This window comes from Gymnoscopelus microlampas (assembly GCF_963454915.1).
Source record: "Gymnoscopelus microlampas genome assembly, chromosome: 11".
Classification (NCBI taxonomy): Eukaryota; Metazoa; Chordata; class Actinopteri; order Myctophiformes; family Myctophidae; genus Gymnoscopelus; species Gymnoscopelus microlampas.
In genome coordinates this window covers 21,288,164-21,312,355 of record NC_139948.1, presented here as the reverse complement: position 1 = coordinate 21,312,355, position 24,192 = coordinate 21,288,164, and the positions used below count along the sequence as shown (strand labels likewise).

At 45.2% G+C, this 24,192-nt stretch overlaps 1 protein-coding gene across 5 annotated transcripts in view; it reads left to right on the top strand.

Annotated features, from left to right (window-relative positions):
* The window catches only part of spag9a (sperm associated antigen 9a), a 50,609-nt gene extending 27,877 nt beyond the window's left edge, over positions 1 to 22,732 (top strand). For 3 of the 5 annotated variants that reach the window (XM_084072856.1, XM_084072854.1, XM_084072853.1), the window contains 16 exons: positions 89 to 218; positions 896 to 985; positions 1,185 to 1,292; positions 3,730 to 3,925; positions 9,768 to 9,992; positions 10,300 to 10,513; positions 11,353 to 11,469; positions 11,929 to 12,009; positions 12,109 to 12,176; positions 13,227 to 13,375; positions 14,232 to 14,403; positions 15,912 to 16,025; positions 16,961 to 17,002; positions 18,373 to 18,549; positions 19,056 to 19,193; positions 20,008 to 22,732. In XM_084072856.1, the coding sequence (XP_083928982.1) occupies positions 89 to 218; positions 896 to 985; positions 1,185 to 1,292; positions 3,730 to 3,925; positions 9,768 to 9,992; positions 10,300 to 10,513; positions 11,353 to 11,469; positions 11,929 to 12,009; positions 12,109 to 12,176; positions 13,227 to 13,375; positions 14,232 to 14,403; positions 15,912 to 16,025; positions 16,961 to 17,002; positions 18,373 to 18,549; positions 19,056 to 19,193; positions 20,008 to 20,126 (2,140 nt within the window). In that variant the 3' untranslated portion in view covers positions 20,127 to 22,732. The remainder of the gene's footprint in view (positions 1 to 88; positions 219 to 895; positions 986 to 1,184; positions 1,293 to 3,729; positions 3,926 to 9,767; positions 9,993 to 10,299; positions 10,514 to 11,352; positions 11,470 to 11,928; positions 12,010 to 12,108; positions 12,177 to 13,226; positions 13,376 to 14,231; positions 14,404 to 15,911; positions 16,026 to 16,960; positions 17,003 to 18,372; positions 18,550 to 19,055; positions 19,194 to 20,007) is intronic. The other 2 variants (XM_084072857.1, XM_084072855.1) reach the window with 1 other exon arrangement.
* The last annotated feature ends 1,460 nt before the right edge of the window (positions 22,733 to 24,192 follow it).

The window sequence follows — 24,192 nt, the reverse complement described above, 5'->3', positions numbered from 1 at the left end:
AGAAAAAATACTATTGGCATTTATTTTCCTACAACCCACGTGTTGAGAATCACTGGGCTAACCGATCCCATTTCTCCGTCTTCCCCAGAATGGACCCATGCAGCTCACCCTCCCGCAAAGAGCAGAAGAGGGCACAGTACAGACAGGTCAAAGCTCACATGCAGAAGGAGGATGGACGGGTCACCGCGCACGGCTGGAGCCTGCCCAGTAAATCTAAGGTGGGAGGCCAGGTGCAACTAGCCGGGTGCAAGCTTTCAAAGCTGGTAGATCTGTTAAATTGGACCAAAACACATTTAGACCCATTAAGTCCTGAGGTTCCGATTCTACTAAATGTCTTCTAAACAGTTTTCTGAAAAAAACAAATGTTGCTATATCAGTGGTTCTCAAACTTTTTCATGTCAACTTGTCAAGGATCCCCAAAATGATATGTATTTGGCCGTGGACCCCCACCTGAAAATATGTTGTTCCAGGGACCCCCAGAAGCAAAGATTTGAGTTAAAAATGTTTGCTTTAGAAATATAAATATTCAAAGATTTGCAAAAATGTTAACGATTAAAAAAAAAAAAAGTAGATCTGCAAGCTTGTAGCGTGAACTTGTGTATCTGCTATTTTTGAATAGCCAAAGTATAACATAATGGTTTAAGTGGTTACACAGATGCGTTCCCGGTTTTAATGGGTTAATATTTGCCTATTATGACATGTGAAGCAAAGGGACGGTGTTTTGTGTCTCTAGATCGGATGGAAAGTGTGAGAAAATGCCCAGAGTAATGTCAATCGGGTAATGTTTCCTGCTTGCTCGAGGGGCACAGAACATGGAGTCGCTCTGCTAATCTGCCAGCACATTCAGATTCAAATGGATGTTCTCTGTGGTTTTGTGTTGGTTGCACCCTGACAGGTGGCAAACGGGGTTCAGCCAGAGAACAAAATGAACTTACCTGTACCAGTTTATCTTCGACCTCTGGACCAGAAAGATGCTTCTATGAAGGTAGATTGTAATTGTGCTTTGGCAACACGTGTAAAATGTCATGCAAATATACAGTAGCCTGTTGCATTGAACATTTTGTTGATAATGAACTGATTTATTTTCTTTCTTTCTTCTTTTATTTTTCCTTGTATAAAATCATTGTAAAACCAAATGATTGGATGTCAGTCTGTGAATAACTTTTCTTAATTCTGTTGTCCAGCTGTGGTGTGCTGCAGGCGTCAACCTGTCTGGAGGGAAGGTATCTGACACCTTCAAGCAGAGGAAGGGCTCCCTGAGCAGTCTGGACCAACTGGAGCAAGACAGCAAGGTGCGTGCGTGTGTGCGTCTGTGTGTGCGTGCCCCGCGTGGTACTTGTCTGCAGCGATCCCCTCAAAAACGTCTCTGACAGAACGTACACCCTGCGCCGATGGGTCGGCTCCTCATTCGCATGAATTCTGCTGCATGCACAAGAATCAACCTCCAGCCCTTGGCCTCAGTGAGCATAAGCCCACATTTAGGGGAATTGGAATTGCACTGGATAGAGTGTATTCCATGTTGTCATGGCCTGCATCTGTGATACATATTTAGGCCAAATATACATTTGTGAAGTTGGGACCAGTAACTTGCACATAGAGTTGGGGTGCCCATATTCATCAAATGTGAAGTGATTAATATAGAACCTTAAGCACGGCTCACAGTAAGGCAGTAAACACACGATTTGCCCCGGACTGGTGGTGCCAGTTCATTGTTTTCCCTATGGAGAGCGGTCCTCCCCAATCTAATGTCACAGCCTTTTGCGGCGCTTACCACCTACATTTTCCACTTTGGCGTGTAATATGTATAGCTGCCCGAAATTCACTGAACTTTGAAAGTGCATCCAGTCACAGTGCAGTCCACGTCGGGCCCTTGTTTGAGCTTACCCACATGCTGTGGTGTCTATAACTGTTGAGTGCAGAGCACGTGAGCGGAGCGGAGCGGGTGGAAATGCCGCTCGGCGCTCCAGGGGGCTTGTTTCACGCTCGCTATTCGCTCACGTCGACTCCCCCCGCGCTCCGCTCCCCGTCGCTCCTCGCTCACGTTGATTTGCGCAAATCTCGCTCCATGCTCCGCTCAAACCGGGTCGCTCAACAGTAAAAAAAAAAGAAAAGAAAAAGAAAGTAGAAATTCTAATGAAATCTCGGTGCGCTGTGCACTGCTGGATGTGTGTGTCTCTGAGTCTGTGCGACCGGGCATGCTCAAACATTCGGTGCGCGGCCCCCGCGAGGGCGGCTTGGAGCGGGAGGCGGTCCTCGCTCTGAGTAGCGCTCCAACCTTTTTATAAACCAGCTCCGCGCTCACGTCAAAATCGCGTCGCTCCGCTCGCGCTCCGCTCCGCTCGCGCTCCGCTCACATGCTCTGGTTGAGTGTTGTTCTTAGATTTAGAACCGATTTTCACCTTCAAGCAGAGGAAGGGCTCCCTGAGCAGTCTGGACCAACTGGAGCAAGACAGCAAGGTGCGTGCGTGTGTGCGTCTGTGTGTGTGTGCCCCGCGTGGTACTTGTCTGCAGCGATCCCCTCAAAAACGTCTCTGACAGAACGTACACCCTGCGCCGATGGGTCGGCTCCTCATTCGCATGAATTCTGCTGCATGCACAAGAATCAACCTCCAGCCCTTGGCCTCAGTGAGCATAAGCCCACATTTAGGGGAATTGGAATTGCACTGGATAGAGTGTATTCCATGTTGTCATGGCCTGCATCTGTGATACATATTTAGGCCAAATATACATTTGTGAAGTTGGGACCAGTAACTTGCACATAGAGTTGGGGTGCCCATATTCATCAAATGTGAAGTGATTAATATAGAACCTTAAGCACGGCTCACAGTAAGGCAGTAAACACACGATTTGCCCCGGACTGGTGGTGCCAGTTCATTGTTTTCCCTATGGAGAGCGGTCCTCCCCAATCTAATGTCACAGCCTTTTGCGGCGCTTACCACCTACATTTTCCACTTTGGCGTGTAATATGTATAGCTGCCCGAAATTCACTGAACTTTGAAAGTGCATCCAGTCACAGTGCAGTCCACGTCGGGCCCTTGTTTGAGCTTACCCACATGCTGTGGTGTCTATAACTGTTGAGTGCAGAGCACGTGAGCGGAGCGGAGCGGGTGGAAATGCCGCTCGGCGCTCCAGGGGGCTTGTTTCACGCTCGCTATTCGCTCACGTCGACTCCCCCCGCGCTCCGCTCCCCGTCGCTCCTCGCTCACGTTGATTTGCGCAAATCTCGCTCCATGCTCCGCTCAAACCGGGTCGCTCAACAGTAAAAAAAAAAGAAAAGAAAAAGAAAGTAGAAATTCTAATGAAATCTCGGTGCGCTGTGCACTGCTGGATGTGTGTGTCTCTGAGTCCGTGCGACCGGGCATGCTCAAACATTCGGTGCGCGGCCCCCGCGAGGGCGGCTTGGAGCGGGAGGCGGTCCTCGCTCTGAGTAGCGCTCCAACCTTTTTATAAACCAGCTCCGCGCTCACGTCAAAATCGCGTCGCTCCGCTCGCGCTCCGCTCGCGCTCCGCTCCGCTCCGCTCCGCTCGCGCTCCGCTCACATGCTCTGGTTGAGTGTTGTTCTTAGATTTAGAACCGATTTTCACATTTATTTCGCATCCCTATACTGACACCCAGGGACGTTGAACACTGTGCGTCCCTCGTCTTTAATGCATATTATTAACTCATTCACTGCCAAGGACGTAATTGACGTATGAGCGTTTGTTTCTTCCCTCCTTCGTGTCCCTCAGGAGCAGGAGAAAGGGGAGCAGGAGAAAGAGAGGGAGTCGTCGGTCCACCAGGAGGAGATCTCCAGCAGGGTGTGGGTGTGCACCAGCACACACTCCTCCACCAAGGTGATGGTGCTGGACGCCAGCCAGCCCTCGGACCTGCTCGAAAGCTTCTACGCCTGCAACACCCACGTCCTGTGCATCGCTAGTGTACCCGGTAGGTTAAACCCATTCAACATTACATTACATTACATTACAGTCATTTAGCAGACGCTTTTATCCAAAGCGACTTACAATAAGTGCGATCAACAAAGGTAGGGAACGAAAGCTACTAATCACCAGCGGTTATAAGTGCATTTTCTGCAATAACAAGCAACCAAGAGCATACCTAGCGCTAAGGTAAAAGTGCAATATATCAGCTACCTATTTCCTTAAACAGATGAGACAAAATAGCTAAGTCAAATGAGCAGGAGCTAAAAACAAATAATTGTATTGACTAAACAAGATCCAATAAACAATTCAACAATAAAACAAGCATTCGTACAACTAGTTAACAACAAGTAGGCCAGGCAAAGAGGAAGGGTAGTGTTTCCTGAAGAGGTGGGTTTTCAGCCTGCGGCGAAAGATGGGCAGTGACTCTGCTGTCCTGACATCAGTGGGAAGTACATTCCACCACTGTGGGGCCAGAACAGAAAAAAGTCGTGACCGTGTCGATCGACCAGAAGGACCATTGAGCGGCGGGGGAGTCAGTCGCCCCTTGGTGGCAGACCGGAGTGGTCGGGTAGGGTTGTGGGCATTGACCAATACCCGGAGGTAAGAGGGAGCTGTTCCTTTCACTGCCCTATAGGCTAGCACCAGGGTTTTAAACTGAATGCGAGCCGCTACGGGGAGCCAGTGCAGGGAACGGAGAAGGATAGTTGTGTGAGAGAACTTGGGGCGGTTGAATACCAGACGAGCCGCAGCTTTCTGAACAAGCTCCAGGGGTCTGATGGCAGATGCCGGAGCGCCAGCCAGGAGGGAGTTGCAGTAGTCCAGGCGGGAGATGACAAGAGCCTGGATGAGCACCTGGGCTGCCTTCTCCGTGAGGAAGGGCCGAATTCTCCTGATGTTGTAGAGGAGGAATCTGCAGGACCGTGTCACTGATGCGATGTTAGCCGAGAACGACAGTTGATCGTCCAGGGTCACACCCAGATTCTTCGCAGTCCGAGTTGACGTCACCACAGCGTTCTCAATGGTGATGGCCATGTCTCGGTGAGGACAGCCCTTCCCCGGGATGAACATCAGCTCGGTCTTGTCCAGGTTGAGCTTCAGGTGGTTCGTCGACATCCACTCCGAGATGTCAGCCAGACAAGCAGCAATGCGTGCCTCCACGTGTGTGTCAGAGGGGGGGAATGAGAGGATCAGCTGGGTGTCATCGGCATAGCAGTGGTAGGAAAAGCCATGGGAGCGGATGACAGCACCAAGAGATGTAGTGTAGAGAGAGAAGAGAAGAGGACCCAGAACCGAGCCTTGGGGAACCCCAGTAGTGAGCCTGTGTGGTTCTGACACAGACCCTCCCAGCTTCACCTGGTAGGAGCGACCCGTCAGGTAGGATGCAAACAGGGAGAGTGCAGAGCCTGAGACACCCATCCCCTCGAGGGTGGAGAGGAGGATCTGATGGTTCACTGTGTCGAACGCTGCAGACAGGTCCAGGAGTATCAGGACAGAGGAGAGAGAGTTCGCTCTAGCGGCATGGAGTGACTCCGCCACTGCCAGGAGGGCAGTCTCTGTCGAGTGACCCACTTTGAACCCAGACTGGTTGGAGTCCAGGAGGTTGTTCTGGTGGAGATACGAGGACAGTTGTTTGAACACAGCACGTTCGAGAGTTTTAGATAGGAAGGATAGAAGGGAAACCGGCCTGTAGTTCTTTACTTCAGAGGGGTCAAGTGTCGGTTTCTTGAGGAGGGGGGTGACTCTGGCAGTCTTGAAAGTAGAGGGAAAGTAACCAGATGTCAGAGAGGTGTTAATAAGGTGGGTTAAGAAGGGAAGAAGTTCAGGTGCAGTGGACTGCAGCAGAGGGGATGGGACAGGGTCCAGAGAGCATGAGGTGGGGCGGCTAGAGGTAACAAGGAGAAGGACCTCGTTAGGAGAAAGGGGAGAAAAGTGGGATAGAGAGGTGGAGGGGGGGGAGAGAGGAGTAGATGAAGCTAGAGAGGGGAGGGTGGAAGAGGGACGGGTGTGGGTAGTGCGCAGGGCACCAGCCGGGGGAGGAGGGAATGAGGATCGGATATCGTTCACCTTCTTGTCAAAGAAGTTGGCGAAATCGTCAGGGACGAGGAGGGAGGAGGGAGGAGGGGGAGGTGGTTGCAGGAGAGAGGAGAAAGTTTCAAAGAGTTTTTTAGGGTTAGAAGCAGAAGCCTGAATTTTAGTGCAGAAGAAAGCAGCTTTAGCAGCTGATAGAGAGGAGGAAAAGGTAGAAAGGAGAGATTGGAAGGTAAGAAGGTCCTCCGGGAGGTTGCCATTTCTCCATTTACGCTCAGCTGCTCTTAGGCTCCGTCTCTCAGTACGCACTGAGTCCGACAACCAGGGTGCAGGTGGAGTTTGGCGTGCAGGCCTGGTGGTGAGGGGACAGAGATGGTCCAGGGAAGAGGATAGAGTAGAGAAAAGAAGATCAGTGGCAGTATCGGGGGATAGTAGAGCAAAGGATTCGGGGGCAGGGAGAGCAGAGAGGACAGAGGAGGAAAGATCAGAGGAGGATAGTGAGCGAAGGTTGCGACGTGAGGAAATCATGTGGGTAGGGAGGGGCTGTGGGGGGGGGGAGGAGAGAGAGAGAGAGTAAGACATGAGGTAGTGATCAGAGAGTTTCTTACCCTTTTCACTGGGAGGAGGAGTGACGGACAGGAGGAGGAGTGACGGAACGCACAATCCGGGAACGCACACTTTAGATTCCTTTGGCTATTCAAAAATGGCAGAACTGCATTTTTTTTTTATCGTGAACAATATATTCAAAGATTTTTGCAAATCTTTGAATATGTATTCTACAAATGTCTCCTAAATCCTAAAAGTGTGTGTGTGTGTATGTTTTTCGTGTGGTATGTGTGGTATGGGTAGTGATTATTCCTGCCACGTGCTGTGAAAACATGAAACATTGAAACATTTTGATTGTGTGTGCGTTGTTCCATCCCGACTTTTTTTTATTATCCACCACTGATGACATTATATTCAGACCACTTTTCACCCACTCCCACAGATGATCCATCCCACTCCCACAGAGATTCTAATCACTCCTGCCTGTGGCAATGTTTCCATTGAAATCCTGTCCGCTCCACAAAAACCTTAAACAATTGAACGCTTGGTGTGTACGTCATACTGTAGCAGTTGGAAATGAGACTAACCAGTGTGCAGATCAGATTTAGATGCATTCAGTTTACTAGAGGACAATGTATTTATATGCATGGTTAAGCCCAATAATAATATGTTATTTTCGAATAAGGGCGGCAGTTGCTCAACAGGTAGAGCAGGGTTCCCCAATTAGTTTTCCCCAAGGGCCAAATTATGTCTAGGGTACCAAGCCGAGGGCCACACAACCTGCAAACAGATTGGGGCATGGGGGGGGGGGGGGGGGGGGGTGTTCCCGCTACTCCAGTGACAGTGCAGATACTAGTGTTGTTGCTGCTCTTACCACCATTATGATTGTAATTATTATTGGTTGTGGTACTGGTACTCATAATTTAGCCCTGGGATTCGTTTTTTTTTTGGGGGGGTTTTCTGACCTCAGTTACACCCAAAAAAAACTGAACATTCAGTGGATTTTCTGTGGTTTGGGGTTTTCGGAATAATTAGGCTCAGAAAAGTGCTGTGATTGGCCCCGTGGACTTTCAAAGTCCATTAATCCCGCCCCCTCCCCGCAGACTAAAGGCGATGATTGACAGGCAAAATCCCTCAACAGCGACAACCGCAGGCAAATAGGTTTTCTTTTCATTGCAGGCTTCAGAACACTGAGAGAAAAAAACCTGCCATGGCTCACTGGAGGAGATTTAAAACCTTTTAATACACGTTTGAAGGACCATGATAAAGACTTAATGTTTCATAGAACCAGCATGTCATGAAACCTTTAAATCCTGTGTTGAGGGTCACACAAGGAAATAATGCACTCTTGAACGTTGAAACTAAATAAGTTGAGAACCAACCATTCATTTGGTTGTTACAGACTGTATACTTTTCACCTGTAACTTACAGTGTGCTTGAAAAGTATGCATCTTCAGCAGCTAGTGATGGCCAACCGTTAACCGGTAATCGTTAAGAAATTGGTAACCGGTTAATACTAACGGTTAATGGTTAACCGTAAAATTAATGGAGCAATGATGCACTTCAAACACCCAAGTCCACTGTGTGGACACACTTGTGTATTTTCAGGCAATCTAACCGACTGAAACTCTTGTTACACTGTTTACAGTAGAAAGGTTTTTCTCCAGTGTGAATACGCTGGTGTCTCTTCAGGACATCTAACAAACTGAAACTCTTTTCACACTGTTTACAATAGAAAGGTTTTTCTCCAGTGTGAATACGCTGGTGTCTCCGTAGGCTATCTAACTCACTGAAACTCTTGTCACACCTTTTACAATAGAAAGGTTTTGCTCCAGTGTGAATACGCTGGTGTCTCCGTAGGCTACCTAACACACTGAAACTCTTATCACACTGTTTACAATAGAAAGGTTTTTCCCCAGTGTGGACACGCTGGTGTCTCCGTAGGCTATCTAACTCACTGAAACTCTTGTCACACCTTTTACAATAGAAAGGTTTTTCTCCAGTGTGAATACGCTGGTGTGTCTTCAGGTCACCTAACTGACCAAAACTCTTGTCACACTGTTTACAATAGAAAGGTTTTTCCCCAGTGTGAATACGCTGGTGTGTCTTCAGGTTAGTTAAATGAGCAAAACTCTTGTCACACTGTTTACAATAGAAAGGTTTTTCTCCAGTGTGGACACGCTGGTGTATCTTCAGGTTACATAACTGACCAAAACTCTTGTCACACTGTTTACAATGGAAAGGTTTTTCTCCAGTGTGGACACGCTGGTGACTTTTCAGGTGATTTAAGTGACTGAAACTCTTGTCACACTGTTTACAATAGAAAGGTTTTTCTCCAGTGTGGACACGCTGGTGTATCTTCAGGTTACATAACTGACCAAAACTCTTGTCACACTGTTTACAATGGAAAGGTTTTTCTCCAGTGTGGACACGCTGGTGACTTTTCAGGTGACCTAACTGACTGAAACTCTTGTCACACTGTTTACAGATGTGAGTCTTCTTTCCTGTATCAGTCAGATGACGTCTCTTTACTTCCGATTGCGTTGAAGTCTTGGTAGACTGTTGACTACTGTAAGGTCTTTCTTCTTCTGAGTGTCCCTGCTGCTGGCTCGTTGTCGGGAACAGTGGGTTCATCGTCAAAGCTGCTGCTATGCATGGGCTGTAATGGTCCAAGAATGCAATTAATGATCTGTGACCTTACGATCCAGGATTGATTACAGGGCAATTACCAGCTGAATGTCAAGTGTATGTCTCTGCTAATTGTTCCTCTTGTTTGTTTTGAAGTCTTCCTCGATGTCTCTCTCCATGTGCGTCCTTCGCACTGTGCAGTCTGGTTTTAAGCAGAGCTGACTCAAAGCTCATGTTGTCACTATGATGTCAGCCATGCCCAAATATGGAGTTCCATGTCATTTACTGAGATAAAGTTTCAGCCCAGTCAAACCTCAATTGTCTTCCAGTATGAAATTAACGAGCGTCAACGAGCATCAGCTGCACACACACACACACACACACACACACACACACACACACACACACACACACACACACACACACACACACACACACACACACACACACACACACACACACACACCTCTGCAGTGCTCTAAAAGCCCTCTCCAAAAGCCCGCAAATGGCCCGCGGGCCACCTATTGGGGAACCCTGAGGTAGAGTGACACATTTCGTGTTGGGATCCACGTGACGCCAATCCTGTTGCAATTGTGTGGTGCTGTTCAGCTGACTGCGGTACCGTTTCGACTTTTCTGTCTCAGGTGTGATGGAGTCGGACTATCCAGCAGGCGCCGAGGTTCCCCAGGACCCGGAGGCTGGCCAGCAGGGTGACGGAGTGTCCCTGGCTGGCAGCGTGGCCAGCATGGGCTCCACAGGCAGCGACGGTGCCATGGCACCCGAGGGGACCACTGCCGAGCCCCAGACGGTCAACTCTAACTCAGTGGGTGCCGACCAGCCGACTGAGCTCAGTGCTGTCCCCAGCTCAGGTACATTTCATATCACACAGCAAAGGCATGACCTGTGACACAGGTCATGAGTGGGATTTGAACCAGTGACATTATGACATTTGACACAGGTCAGGAGGAGTGGGATTTGAACCAAAGACTGCATGACAGGTGCAGTCAAGTGCAATTATGAAAAATTAAGCTTTTTTTGTGGGGAAGTGTCTTAAAACCTGTGTTCTATGTAATGGAATGCGATGCGTTAAGGGTGTGTACTTTGATGTGGTTTATCATTTTAATGGAAACAAACGTCATAATTCCATCCCTCTCTGACCCACACACCACCTTGCAGTTGAGCTGTCCAGAGAGACCAGCCCGAAGGAGGACGGGGTCCCCGCCGCGGAGGAGGCCACCGAGGCAACGGAGGAGGCCAACGCCGGCGCGGGCGAGGAGGGAGAGGAGGAGGAGGTTCAGAATCAAAGCCAGCCTGGCATTTACACAGAGCACGTGTTCACCGACCCCCTGGGCATCGCTCCCACCGACTCCTCGCCTACAGACACCCAGAGGTGAGGGTGGGGGGGGGAAGGGGTTCAAAGTTATAGTAATGGTATGGCGCTCGGGTGGCACAGTGGTAAAGTCCCTGCCCACCTCGGAACGGAATCTGGGGGTTTGTATCCACCGTGGTGCATTCCGACTTTGTCGAGCGTCTATACAAACACAATTGTTCGGGGGAGGGAAGCTGGGCGGGGAAGGTGATATTTTTCACTACAAGTACTCCTGTCAGCAGGGAGTGTTGGGTGGGAGGAGTAGGACGGAGGCTCTACATCATCCCGGTGTAGGCTCCTCACTGGCAGGTGAGCCAGTAGGATACGACAGCAGTGACAACACACAGAAATGTGCGAGGGGAGGCCAAACGATTAAATTGGGGAGGAAAAAAAACAATAGTTAAAGTAATATAGTAATATTGTAATGGCCAAAACACACCGCCACCGAGCAAAGTCGCTGCTGTATCAATAAAGGTGCCGTCAAACATTTCAAAAATATTTTAAACGAAAAAGGAAAAATGCACCAGCAAAAACCCACAGGGTCCATTTGGTTCCAGTTCTACACTCTCAGAGTTATGGGAGTGCTTGGAATTAAAAAGGTTTGAGAACCCCTGAAGCTATGTCTTCGGGGGGTGATTGGCATGGAAACATTTAGGTTAGCCCTGGTCAGTGGTGTAAAAAGTACTTTTTTACTGAGGTAAAAGCATCAATACGGCTATGCAGAAGTACTCAGTTGCGAGTTAAACTCCGGAATTAAAAATGTGTATTTAAGTGCGGTACTTGAGTAAATGTACTTAGTTACTGTACGCCACTGGCCCTGGTAAAGCAGCAGTGTGCTGTGTTTGTATTGTGTGTTCCAGAGGATCGGACCAGGATGGTGAGCTGGCTCTGCCTGAAGAGAGAGACCTGCCTGAGGGGGAGCTCTTGAGGATGAGCAGCGCCCTACCCACCATGTGGCTGGGAGCTCAGAACGGATGGTGAGGAGCACATACAATAAGCCAGTGGTTTTCAGCCCTTTTCATATCAAGGTCCATTATTTATTCGGCATTTGAGCCACGGAACCACCGTTTGATGAGATTTAGACTCTCTAATATTTTGTTATCGTTGGATTTTGTGCATGCTGTATGGAACAGGCAGACGTTGATCAAAATAGCAATTCTTTAATAAAGGAATGCAGATTTTAACAGTTTTAACAATAATTTAACTCTTGAGAGCGTAAAATGAAACCAAATGGACCCATAAGGGTCCATTTGGTTTCATTTTATGCTCTCAAGAGTTTACATTAAAGTTTCAGAGACACTTGCCTACTGGGCAAGTGCTGGTCATGTTCTACTTGCCCAAAGGTCATGTTCTACTTGCCCAAAGGTCATGTTCAGTTGCCCGAAAATAAATGAATACAAATTTGATTTAGCTCATTTTGCCTTGTTCTCTCGTAGCCTGTACGTCCACTCGTCTGTGGCTCGATGGAGGAAGTGTCTTCACGCCATCAAGCTGAAGGACTCCATCCTCAACATTGTGTGAGTGGCCGACGTATTCTCCTTTGTTCATGATGCAGGAGGACATTCGTTTCCCCTTTATTTACACTTATAAAACCATGTTGTGACTCTTGTTTACAGACATGTGAAAGGGAGAGTTCTGGTGGCGCTGGCAGACGGGACACTAGCAATATTCCACAGAGGCGCTGGTAAGACCTCATAATTTGTTAAGTCTTTTTTTTTACCACTTAGGGGCTTGATTTATATTTTGTTGTACAGCAATAGTGCAGCGATTCTAGTAGATCTACAAGCTCACAACACGCCTCTTTGTGACCATAATGTCAGCTTGAAGATCTGTTATTTTCAAAGACTGGGTCCAATAATGGCGTGACTTTGTGTGGATCTCGTACGCCATGTGGCCAGTCTATGACATTTGGGAGAAGGTATCAGCCCAAATTTGACCGCTCATTCACTTCCTAATAGACGGCTTGGCTCTGAAAGAGTCTGGCCGATAAGGTCATCTGTGACCAAAAATTTCTAAAAGTATAGAACATAATCACGTGAACAAAAATGATTGGTGACTTTGCACAAGAAATGTGATGCTGATCGGTCCGGTGGTTTGTGAGGTTCACTCAAGACAGACAGACAGACAGACAGACAGACAGACTTTCGAAGCCACGCCATTAGTATTCGAACATTTTGAACATTTTCACACATGATTAAAATAGGGATGTCAGGTGGTTAAATTGATGAAAGTGGTTAAAACATAATTATATAAAATCTTCATAATATTTTGTCCGTTCCTAGTCAATAAGACGTACAGTAGTTTATCCAAATTCCATGTATCAGAGACAACTCAACTCTTGTTTTAGTGTTTTATATGTTTTTTACTACTCATTATGCAGAATGTCCCATTATAAAAATCTTTTGAAAATAACAAGCTACACGCTCACAATGTGACGCATTGTGAGCTTGTAAATCGTCTATTTTCAAATGGCCGAAATGTATATAGGGCTGAAGTGGTTAATGTATGTTTTGTAATAATAATCAAAATCTACAAAGCAACTAGTAACTAAAGTTTTCAAATAATTGCAGTGGAGTAAAAGTACAATATTTGCCTCTGAGATGTAGTGGAGTAGAAGAAAAAGTATTGGAAATTGGAAATACTCAAGTAAAGTACAAATACCTAAACATTTACCTAGCACATTATTTTAACTAAATATGCTTTACACCACCGTTATTATCTCTTTGCATGGCAGACGGTCAGTGGGACCTGACCAACTATCATCTGTTGGACCTGGGGCGGCCTCACCACTCCATCCGCTGTATGACCGTGGTGCATGACAAAGTATGGTGTGGATACAGGAACAAGATCTATGTCATCCAGCCCAAGGCCATGAGGATAGAGGTACCGCTGGCACTTCTATGTCACAGCTTGTCATGTTCTGTCACTGAAATTAGCTTTTTTGAGTGGTGCCAACCACTCCTACATTTGACTTTGTCCGTGTGTCCGTATGTCCGTATGTCCGTGTGTCCGTATGTCCGTATGTTTCGAAACGTTTGCTTTGAGTGCCGTCTCGTTTTTCAAACGTGTCTTTTATGTCAATCTAGTGGCGTAGCGGGTCACATAGAGCAGGTAATGGCCATTTCATTTGTATGAAATGGCCCGTTCATTCTTAAAATGCAGAGCTCAGCTGTAAAATCCCTCGTCGCCTAATCACTAGGACTGGGCAAATAGCAATATTATATCGATAACGTGACTAGATATCATCTGGGATTTTTGCAGATCTGAGCTTGTAGATCTGCTGTTTTATTTTTTATAAATACATCTAATTGATATTATTATCCCAGTGCTACTGTATATTATTGGCCAAATATTGATATAGAGGAATTTGGTCAAAAATATCATATTTGATTTTGATTTTCAGCGAAAGCTTTCCCCCCAAAAACAGATAACAGAAAAGACACTAGCATAGACCCCTGAGGGACCTCAGCTCAACCATATGGGGGTTTTAAGTGGTCAAGTGGTCAGATGGGTTTGGGCTGCGGACTGTTTCAAGATTTTCAAGTGGGCCCTGATCCAGAGAAGCTTGAGAACCGCTGTTCCATTATGACTTTTTACAGGCTGGTTGAAAGCCACTCTTTTTCCTCATTGGCTGGCCTCTCAGCCAATGAGGGCAGACACAGATGCACTCATTGTCTTTATATTGGTAGCCACCCTGTAAATGTCTTGTTTAACATTTTCCGTGTCACCCCCCGAGCAGAAGTCGTTTGACGCCCACCCCCGCAAGGAGAGCCAGGTGCGCCAGCTGGCCTGGGTGGGAGACGGTATCTGGGTGTCCATCCGACTGGACTCCACGCTGCGCCTGTTCCACGCCCACACCTACCAGCACCTCCAGGACGTGGACATTGAGCCCTACGTCAGCAAGATGCTGGGTACGCCCCCTACTGACCACTGAACAGTGGTGGCTCTCAAACTTTTATCATGTGGATTTGGCCGTGGACCCCCATCTGAAAATATTTAATTCCAGGGACCCCCCAGAAGCAAAGATTTTAGTTAAAAATATTGAAAAGCTTTTCTTTCTTTACTCTTTATTTGGGGGGATACAGATATGTAGATATTTCAACTTTTAGTGTCACGGAAACGTTTTGAAAATAGCAGATCTAGTGGCGAGCTTGTAGATCTGCTTTTTTCCACTATTTTTGAAACATTTGTGAATATTAATTAAAGTTGTTAAGCCTGGAAACAATATAAAACCTCCACCATACTAATAAATAGAAAGAAGACACAGTGGCCCTCATTTATCAACGCAGCGTATAAACCGGCGTATATTTTTCCATATATTCGGCCGTACACCAACGTCGAAGTCACATTTATCAACGCATCCTACACAGCTGATCCGAGCGTACACTTGGTCCCAGCGTTGATAAATGTAACGGCTGAAACCGAGCGTCATTTAAATAACACGCCCTTAAATATTCTCAAAACGCCCCGATTTTACGACATGAAGACGAACCAGAATACGACCAAAGACATGAAAAGCCAATAAGAAACAGTTTCCCCCGCTGGCCTCGCCGCACACGTACACGCCTCTCTCTCTCGCTCTCTCGCTCTCTCTCTCACACACACACACACACACACACACACACACACACACACACGCGCCCGCCCAACTTTGTCTTTCATGTCCGTAGCGTAGCGGTACATGAGACTCGGGCGGAATGCAGTGATTCCGTGCCGCCACGTTAATATTGGAGCGTCGGGTTTATATCCTTAACCCAGCCAGGTTGTGTAGCCTACATAACTCTCTATGACATAACTCCATAACATAGGACAAGCTACTGTAAGTTTGTAGACCTCACTGTCAGTGAAAAGATGGTCGGGGCTCCTGAAAATTCTCTCGCAGAAGCACTGCTGCGCTGCTGCGCTGAAAATAGCAGATCTACAAGCTCACAACGCGTCGCGATGCAATGCTGGCTTGTGAGCTTGTAGATCTGCTATTTTCAATACAGACAGATCTACAATCTTATCTGAATGACTGTTAAAGCAGTTTGTTTAAATTACTTTATAAAATGATATATTTTCACAGCGATTATTTATTAGTGTAGATATACACATTTAGGAGTGGATTATGTGTCCAGATGCTTGTCAGACAGTCAGACAATGATGCTCCGCAGGTCTAGAATGGAATAAACGGGTGCAGCCAACGTCAACAACTGGTCTCGACCAGACGTGAGATTTCAGCCTACGGTAGGATGAAGCCCACGTCAGGATATATTGATGAATGCCGAAAGGTGCGGTGATTACGCCGTACGCTCATTATTCGGGCTGCACCGCGTTGATAAATGAGGGCCAATAAAACCGAATAAACAAAGAACAAACACAAAACAAAGGACCATAATCCACGTCATTGACCTTTTTTCTACACGTCTTGTTGCTCCAGGCACGGGGAAGCTGGGCTTCTCCTTTGTGAGGATCACGGCTCTGATGGTGTCCTGCAGCCGGCTGTGGGTGGGGACGGGCAACGGCGTCATCATCTCCATCCCGCTGTCCGAAGGTACCGCACCCTCCACACACTCGCATCACACAAGGGCCGGGCGACGAACCACTTCAACCCCATTGTGTGGTTGGGGGGCTCTATACTAGTGACTTTTCTGTTTTCGCTCTCTGTCAAACATCTTCGCTGAAAATAGCTTACTTATAACCGAATAATCGAGAATTTTGGGGCGACATTTGTTTTGGCCGTTAGCCCCTATATATCCACAAATCGACCCGAAAATATTCGAATAAACTTTTCCTATAATCGACTAAATCGATTTGTCTGAGTAACCACTTCACCCTGTATCGTGTTTTAAATATTTGATAGTTGTTTTGAAGTCATATCGCCCAGACCTACATGACACCATACACAGCAGACCATCAACTCCTCTATAGTTTCCACTGACACCGACCAGCGGCTCGACTTGAGAATAGTCTGTTTGGTACCAGCGGAGATTATTGAGAACATTGCTACTTCATCATGTGCAGTGTCTCTTATTATATATTTTATTTTATTCTATTCTACATATTTTTGTATCTGATATTATCAGATATATCAAAACACAAGGGTCCTGTCAGTAAATGGTTTCAATTTGTGATATAAAATGACTCAACACCCCCTCCCCCAAATAAAATTTGTTTTAACGTTACAACCCGTTAAGAGGCTCATCTCATTTTAGAACACAACTTACAGTAATTTAATTTCGGACGTATAAATAACTGAGTGACCGTGAGCGTGTTTTTTTTTCTATGTACGACTCTGAAGAGCTTATAGAAATAAATAAAAAGTCACACGAGCAGGAGTCACCCCCGTAAGACGTTATTTGTCATTGTGGGAGGGAAGCAATTTATTGTCACCAACCTCATTTCCTCCTCCATCCCCTCATTCTCTTCTCCCGTCCTGTCCTCCTATATCCTTCCTTTCCTCCCACTTCCATCCACTTCTCACCAAAGGCACAGGTCCTCAGCATGGACACTCACTGAGAGGTCTTAGGGGTGAGTTACTGTACCATTACACATCTCTCTCTCTCTCTCTCTCTCTCTCTCTCTCTCTCTCAGCAAAGAGTAATGAGTAATGTGTGAGCCATTAGATATCGTTGCTGTCGGTGGAAACCTTGTATCTGTGTCCCAAGCCGTTGGGGACAATAACCTGTGTACCAGTGGACCCAAAGTAGTTTATTATTTAGTCACAAGCTTGTGTTAATACAGTACTTTTCATTGGTTCAATGTTTATAAAACGAACAGACAGACTTAACGACTGACTTAGAAAAGAAGAATAAGAAATTAATAGCAAAAATAGCCGATCTACCAGCTCACAACGCTACTTTTATAGAAAGTAGCGTTACATAGACAGTAGTGATGCGCGGGTCGGGTTTTTTCATGACCCGCCCCGCCCCGCAACGGAACGCAACCCGCCTCAACCCGCCCCGCGAACCCATATATAAATCTATGGCTCAACCCGCCCCGCGACCCGCGATTTTTTTTTTATTCTGTAAAATTATGGTTAGAAAATAATCCCCAATTGTATTCAAACTGTTTTATTGTTATTATTCTTATTCTTATTAGGAATAAAGACAAAACAAGAGCATGTTATTATTTTTATTTTTTTTGCGTGTGAGAGCGCGTGACCCGCTCACCCTCAGCCCGCATCATTTTCTCCGAAATTCTGACTTGACCCACCCGCGCCGCGGGTTGACCCGCGGGTCCCGCGGGTTACGGGTCAACCCGCGCATCACTAATAGACAGTAACATAGAAAGTTGAACTATGGAGATAAGAGGTTTCTGTCTGACTGCAGCGATACCATAGGCATTCTCTTTCTCTTTCTCTCTCTCTCTCTCTCTCTCTCTAACAAGCATCTTGCGTTACGTCTGCATCTTGTCCTCGTTGCGTATTTGCCTTCTTGACTTCTCCATCGCATCTATTCCTGGCGTGTTCTCTCCCTCATCAAGCTAGTAGTGTCTTTTCCTCAACCACGACGACCATGTCATCTCCCTGTACTGACGCTCTGCTGCTTTAGACAATGTAAAAATACTGACCACAAACAAACGTGTGTGTGTGTGTGTGTGTGTGTGTGTGTGTGTGTGTGTGTGTGTGTGTGTGTGTGTGTGTGTGTGTGCGATCTCTACTAATAACTTGGTTTTGTGGGGCTGGCCACACACAGGGCTGTCACGATCATGACATTTTACTTGACGATGAATTGTCACACAAATAATTAAGATTAACCGTTTAATTGTGTTATTTTTGCATTCAATGTTGAAACATGTAAATAAACATTTCTGTTTGGCTTTTAGGCTTCATAAACAAAAGTGTCACAAGGCGGATATCATGACAAATACCACTGTCTCGTGTCCCTGTGTCATTGCAGTCAACAAGACGACAGGCATCGTGTCCAAACATCCCGGCGCTGCGGTGCGGGTGTACAACGATGACGGCACCGAGAGCGGCACGCCCGGCAGCTTTGTCCCCTTCTGCTCCATGGCCCACGCCCAGCTCTGTTTCCACGGACACAGAGACGCCGTCAAGTTCTTCGCCGCCGTACCGGGTAAGAGAGGAGGACGAGACGACGGTAGATAGTTACAAATCGTTCCAAGGTGATATTGTTAACATTTTAATGTAGATGAGGAATCATAAGAAAATAATAATGCATCCACAGAGCTTCTAAAAAGGAGGTGCGGAATAAAAGTGTCACTTTCTGCACACAAAAAAAAAGAATAATGATTGTGAAATAATAATTTTAATAATTTTGTTGGGTCCAAGATTATTGATTTGTTTACATCTGTCGGCTCACGACAGAAGAAACCATTTCTTCTAATCTAAACAAAAACATAATTTATACCTGGTGTGTTCAAATGAATAAAAACCTGAAAACAAGTTAAACAATCTCTATTGCGATATGTAAAAGTCTTTTGTGATATGCATATTGCGCATGTTGATATTGAGATGATGATACATTATTGATATATTGTGCAGCCCTAGTGGACTGAATGTTGTCTATACTAGCACCATTAATAGTTCCCAGGGTCTGACATGAGCTCCTGCCACCTCCAGGTCAGGTGATGCCTCCCCCAGGCGGCACGGACTCCGGCTCCGATGACCCGCCGTCCGAGTCTTCTGACACGGCTACCTCCGAACCCAAGTCCTTCCTGGTCATGAGCGGAGGCGAGGGCTACATTGACTTCAGAATGGGTAAGGAGTCCCTTGCTGCTAAAAATCTAACGGTAAAGAAAAACATGTGATTGATGTGAAGGATTGGCAAAGATCTAAGATATCTACATACATATACAGTACACATGGCATAATCCAGCTGGTACAGTAAACACAAATGCGGTGGCACTTCAGTAGGTCCACATAGCAGCAGGTATGTACGTTAGACATTAAGGTGCGAGAATATCAGTGCATTGTATGCAGTGGTGTAAAGTACATTTACTCAAGTACTGTACTTAAGTATAATTTTGAGGTATTTTTTACTTTACTTGAGTACGGTATTTCCAATTTTCAATACTTTTACTTATTATTACTCCACTACATCTCAGAGGCAACTATTGTACTTTTACTCCATTACAATGATTTGAAAACTTAGATCTGCTATTTTCAAAAGATTTTCATACATTTTATACATTTGAAAACTTGTGCAATGGGACATTCTGCATAACGAGTACGTTCTGCTTTTGGTACTTTAAATACATTTTGATACCAATACGTTTGTACTTTAACTCAAGTCAAGTTTGAATTCTGGACTTTTACTTGTAACAGAGTATTTCTACATTGCAGTATTGATACTTTTAATGAAGTAAAACATGTGAGTACCTTAGTGGTACTCATATTCTCTGCTACCTTTTTGGTTAGCAGAGACTGAGACGGCAGGTTGAAAAAAGCCAAGGCAACGTGCAGTAAACTGTGGGTGCACGTGCACTAGGTTTTGCCCAGTCCGGCCTTTGATCTAAAACGAGTGTGACACCCCTGGCTTTAACCCGTCCACCTTTGTCCCCCGTTCCTCCAGGAGACGAGGGCAGTGAGTTGGACGGCTTGTCGGAGCCCACAGGCAGGCCGCAGGCAGCCCCCACCAAGGCCGAGCGCAGCCATCTTATCGTTTGGCAGGTCACAGCCTGTCAGGACTGAGCCAATCACAGACTGCCGCCCCGCCCGCCACCAGGGTCGCCAAACACCACCCCCCTCTCCCCTCGCATGACCCTCCCCCTAATTTCATAATTACCTGTGAAGGTAACTACCCTGTTTGTAAAAAAAAAAGACAAAACGTTATTTTTAGTGTTTTTTTGTATATTTTATTCTTTACAAACATTTGAGTTGGTTAGGTGCTGGCACGCGTTCTACCGTGAGTTAATGAATCCGTCCAATGATGTGTCCCCTCCTCCGTCTCGGTCCCACGTGCACATAGGAAAAGTGCCAGCTTAAAGGAATATTCCGCCTATCAAATACTCATCCCACGAAGCCTTGAATCCATAAGCAAAGAGAACACTCAATGAATTCAAGGCTCCACGGGGTGAGAAATTGATAGAAGGAGAAAAAATGGGCATTTTGGCGTGAAGTATTCCTTTAACGTGTAATAAAGGGATAGGCATAGCTTGATTAAGTACTGTAATTACATTGTCAATTAAAAAGGCTTTGATGTAAGCAATGCTGCAGTTGACAAAGGGATAGGAGCATGAATATAAGTGATACAATCTCAGAGAAGTGTGTGCATTGTCATAAGCATATCGTTGCTGTCGGGCAGAAACCTTGTATCTCCATATTTCAACTTTGTATGCTTTTCTGTAAATTAGCGTTAGTGTCACACAAAAAGAAGTTCGCTATGTCCACTAATAATGATAAAAATGAAAGGTTTTGAACATACAAGGTTTCCACCCAACAGTGACGATCGTGAGCAGATTACAAATAACTTAAAATGAACAATAACTGGAAAGGTGAGAATGAGCATATTTTATGAACGCCTCGAGTCTACATTTGTGTGTGCATTAGAAGTGCGTGTTTCCTTGTATGTGCATCCATGGTCACCTTTTTTTTTGTTGCACAATTTGTACACCTGCTGTGATCCTAACCTCACCTCTAGGGCTAAGTGTCAACTTTAGTTTTTGTTGTTTTTTTTCCCCGTAAAGATCAATTTGAAAGAATCGCTTCAAAATGTTACATTTAAAAAAATTGTATCTCTGGTTTTCTACAAGCATACGGTAATTGTTTCGGACAAACCCTGGTAGGTAAAGAAGTCAACCTAGAGGTGTATAGTTGAGCTGCAGCACCCTTCGGCGGATACAGTGGACAGAGTGACATTCATAAAGACAATAGTTAAACACTCGCTGCTCCAAGGCGGCTCAAATAATGAGCAAGTATTAAGTGTGATTTTATATAGAAAACCAGATCATAATCATCACTGTCGGGCAGAAACCACTTATCTCCCAAAAGTATTAAAAATAGCAGATGATGCAACGCGTTTTGAGCTTGTAGATCTGCTATTTTTGAATTTGTATCCTGAAAGTAACGGTTTTGGACAATTTGAATCTAATACAGGAATCGAACAAATGTCTTAGAAGTGGTTCCACCATCGTTTGATGCTCAGCCCCGCATAACACAATCTGGGGGTGAACATCCTGCGAAAATAGAAGATCTTCAAGCTCACTCTGGGAAACTTTGTGAGCTTGGCTATTTTTTAAGCAAAGACATTTGGTGTGGGGGAAAAAGGAGGGGACAAGTACAGAGCCCTGGGGAATCCTGGTCAGTTAATTTTAAGTGGTTTTGCGTTCCCTTTGTGTTGTTGGTAATGTCTAAGCAATGTTCAGTCACGCACTTTAGGGTTTCCAGTGTATAGAGGAGCCCCTGTGGAGCGTTTTGTGTATGTCAGCGTTAGCTTGCATGGGGAAGTCCTGTATCTCCAGCCAATTGTCTGCCTGCTCCGCCATTTTTAACCTTTAAACTCAACTAACAATTTGTTCTCGTTTTGCGGAAATATGCCTGTGCCACCAAATTTGGGGGGCTTCCTTTATGCTAGATCTTGTCGGCACTTTACATAAGATGTTGGTGGCTTGAAGTTTTGAAGAACACTCGTGGCAAATGTACACTATACTGACACATGCTAACTGCGTGGAGGGAGCAATGTAACACATTCTTTTATTTAAAGTCACGTGTCACCTTGCTTACCAAAGGACGAAAGAAGAATTGTGGAAAAATACTGAACAATTTCATGAATATCTTTTTTTTATCAGTCATCGTTTCCAAGTTTAAAATATGATATGATAATTTGAAGGATGTGTATATATATATTTTTAAGGTGTTGTTATGTTTTCAATTACGCAACACGTTTGTGTTGTACCTATAATGGACGTCCAGACAGCACTAGAAGGTCTCCCTTCATTTGTTTCATATTTTGTTGCGTTACAAAATATGTTTGGAGACCTGAAGCCCATTGTTATCATGATCATTATTGTTATTACTGGCTCAGTTTCATTTTGCACATTGTGCTGTTTTTCTACTTGTCAGTGAGAACTTTTATTAAGTAGTCTGTATTCTGCTGGTGTCTGTAACATAACAGCAGCATACCAATAGTTGGTGTGCGTAGATTTGTTTTTATATTTGGCAGTGGGCGAAGAGCCCATTTCTTCTCCATTTTCAAAAGGAATAACCTCATATCATGTTGTAGCCATTCCAGTATTTATTTTATTTCCTTTATTATTATTGAGCCCGACTTGGTTCAGAATGTAACTTTATACATGAACAAGATATACAGTAATAGGAACCTCTTACTTGTATATATATATATATATATATATATATATATATATATATATATATATATATATATATATATAGAGAGAGAGAGAGATATGTATATATATATATATATATATATAGTCCTGTGGGTTTACATAATTGTTCATTTAGGTTGAATGATGTGAAACTTATATTGGAAATATTTGGCAAACCATGAGATAAGATCTGTCCAGGCATAAACATGGTTTATGAACACGCATCCATTGTCCTAAGCTATGCATGTTTTTTTTGTTTTGTTTGTTTGTTTTTTCTTTTCTAAAGAGAACACTGCTATGTTGTCGGCTAAATCTGTTTATTGCCACCGTTTTGGGTGGGGTGCTGTGTGTGTGTGTGTGTGTGTGTGTGTGTGTGTGTGTGTGTGCGCGCGCGAGCGTGTGTGCGTGTGTGCGTGCGTGCGGGAGAGAGAGAGAGAGAGAAGCTGTCTAGTGTGTGTATTTGATAGTGGAGATGAGCCTACATGTGGAATATGTGTATACATACTGTATGGGAATTTGAAAGGAACACACATATTTCTAAACGGCCATTTGATTTTGGACAGTGGTTCTCAAAGTGGCGTCCAGAGGGCCCTCAGGGTTCCTTGAGGGTGTTCCAAATGGACCCTTACAGGTCTGTCACTCTTGAGAGTGTGCAAATGGCATCAAATGTTGTCATTAAGTTCCATTTGTACACTCCCAGAGTTATGGGAGGTCCTTGAAATTAAAATGCTTGAGAACCACCGATTTAGGTTGTGGGGTGTACATATGCATCAGTGTATCTGTAGTACCCAGAGAACAGCCTCATGCGCCATCGGGTTTCTCTATCTGTGGCTGTCACACAGCAAGAACTGTGGTTCCTTCTGCTCAATGTGTGCTAAAAAAGAAAAAAAAGAAAAGAAGAAGCATCATAGTCTTATTTTTAACAATCTATTAAACTCGATTTCATGGGAACTTCTTTGTCATCCTGTATTTTATTACTGTATATTGTTGCTGTCTCCGTGTTTCAACTTTGTATGTTTTTCCGCAGATTAGTGCCCTACTTGGTCACAAAAGAGTGTCACACAAAGGGAGTGAAAATTGCAGATTAAATTGTACATCTGGTATTTTCACTGTTTAAACATGTTTTTAAAATAATAACCAAAAAAGAATGGTTTAGGACATACAAGGTAAATGGTAAATCTATAGTGCTTTTATCCAAAGCGCTTTACATAGATTGTGCATTACATTCACAGACCGATGGCGGAGGAAACCATGCAAGGCACCAAGCTGCCCATCGGGAGCAATTAGGGGTACAGCGTGTTGCTTAATTACACTTCGACACTAACTCTGGGGGAGCCCGGGATCGAACTGGGAACCTTGCAGATCCCATCCGGCCGCTTTACTTGCCACTCTACTCCTGAGCCACTGAGCCACACCCATAAGCCCCCCTT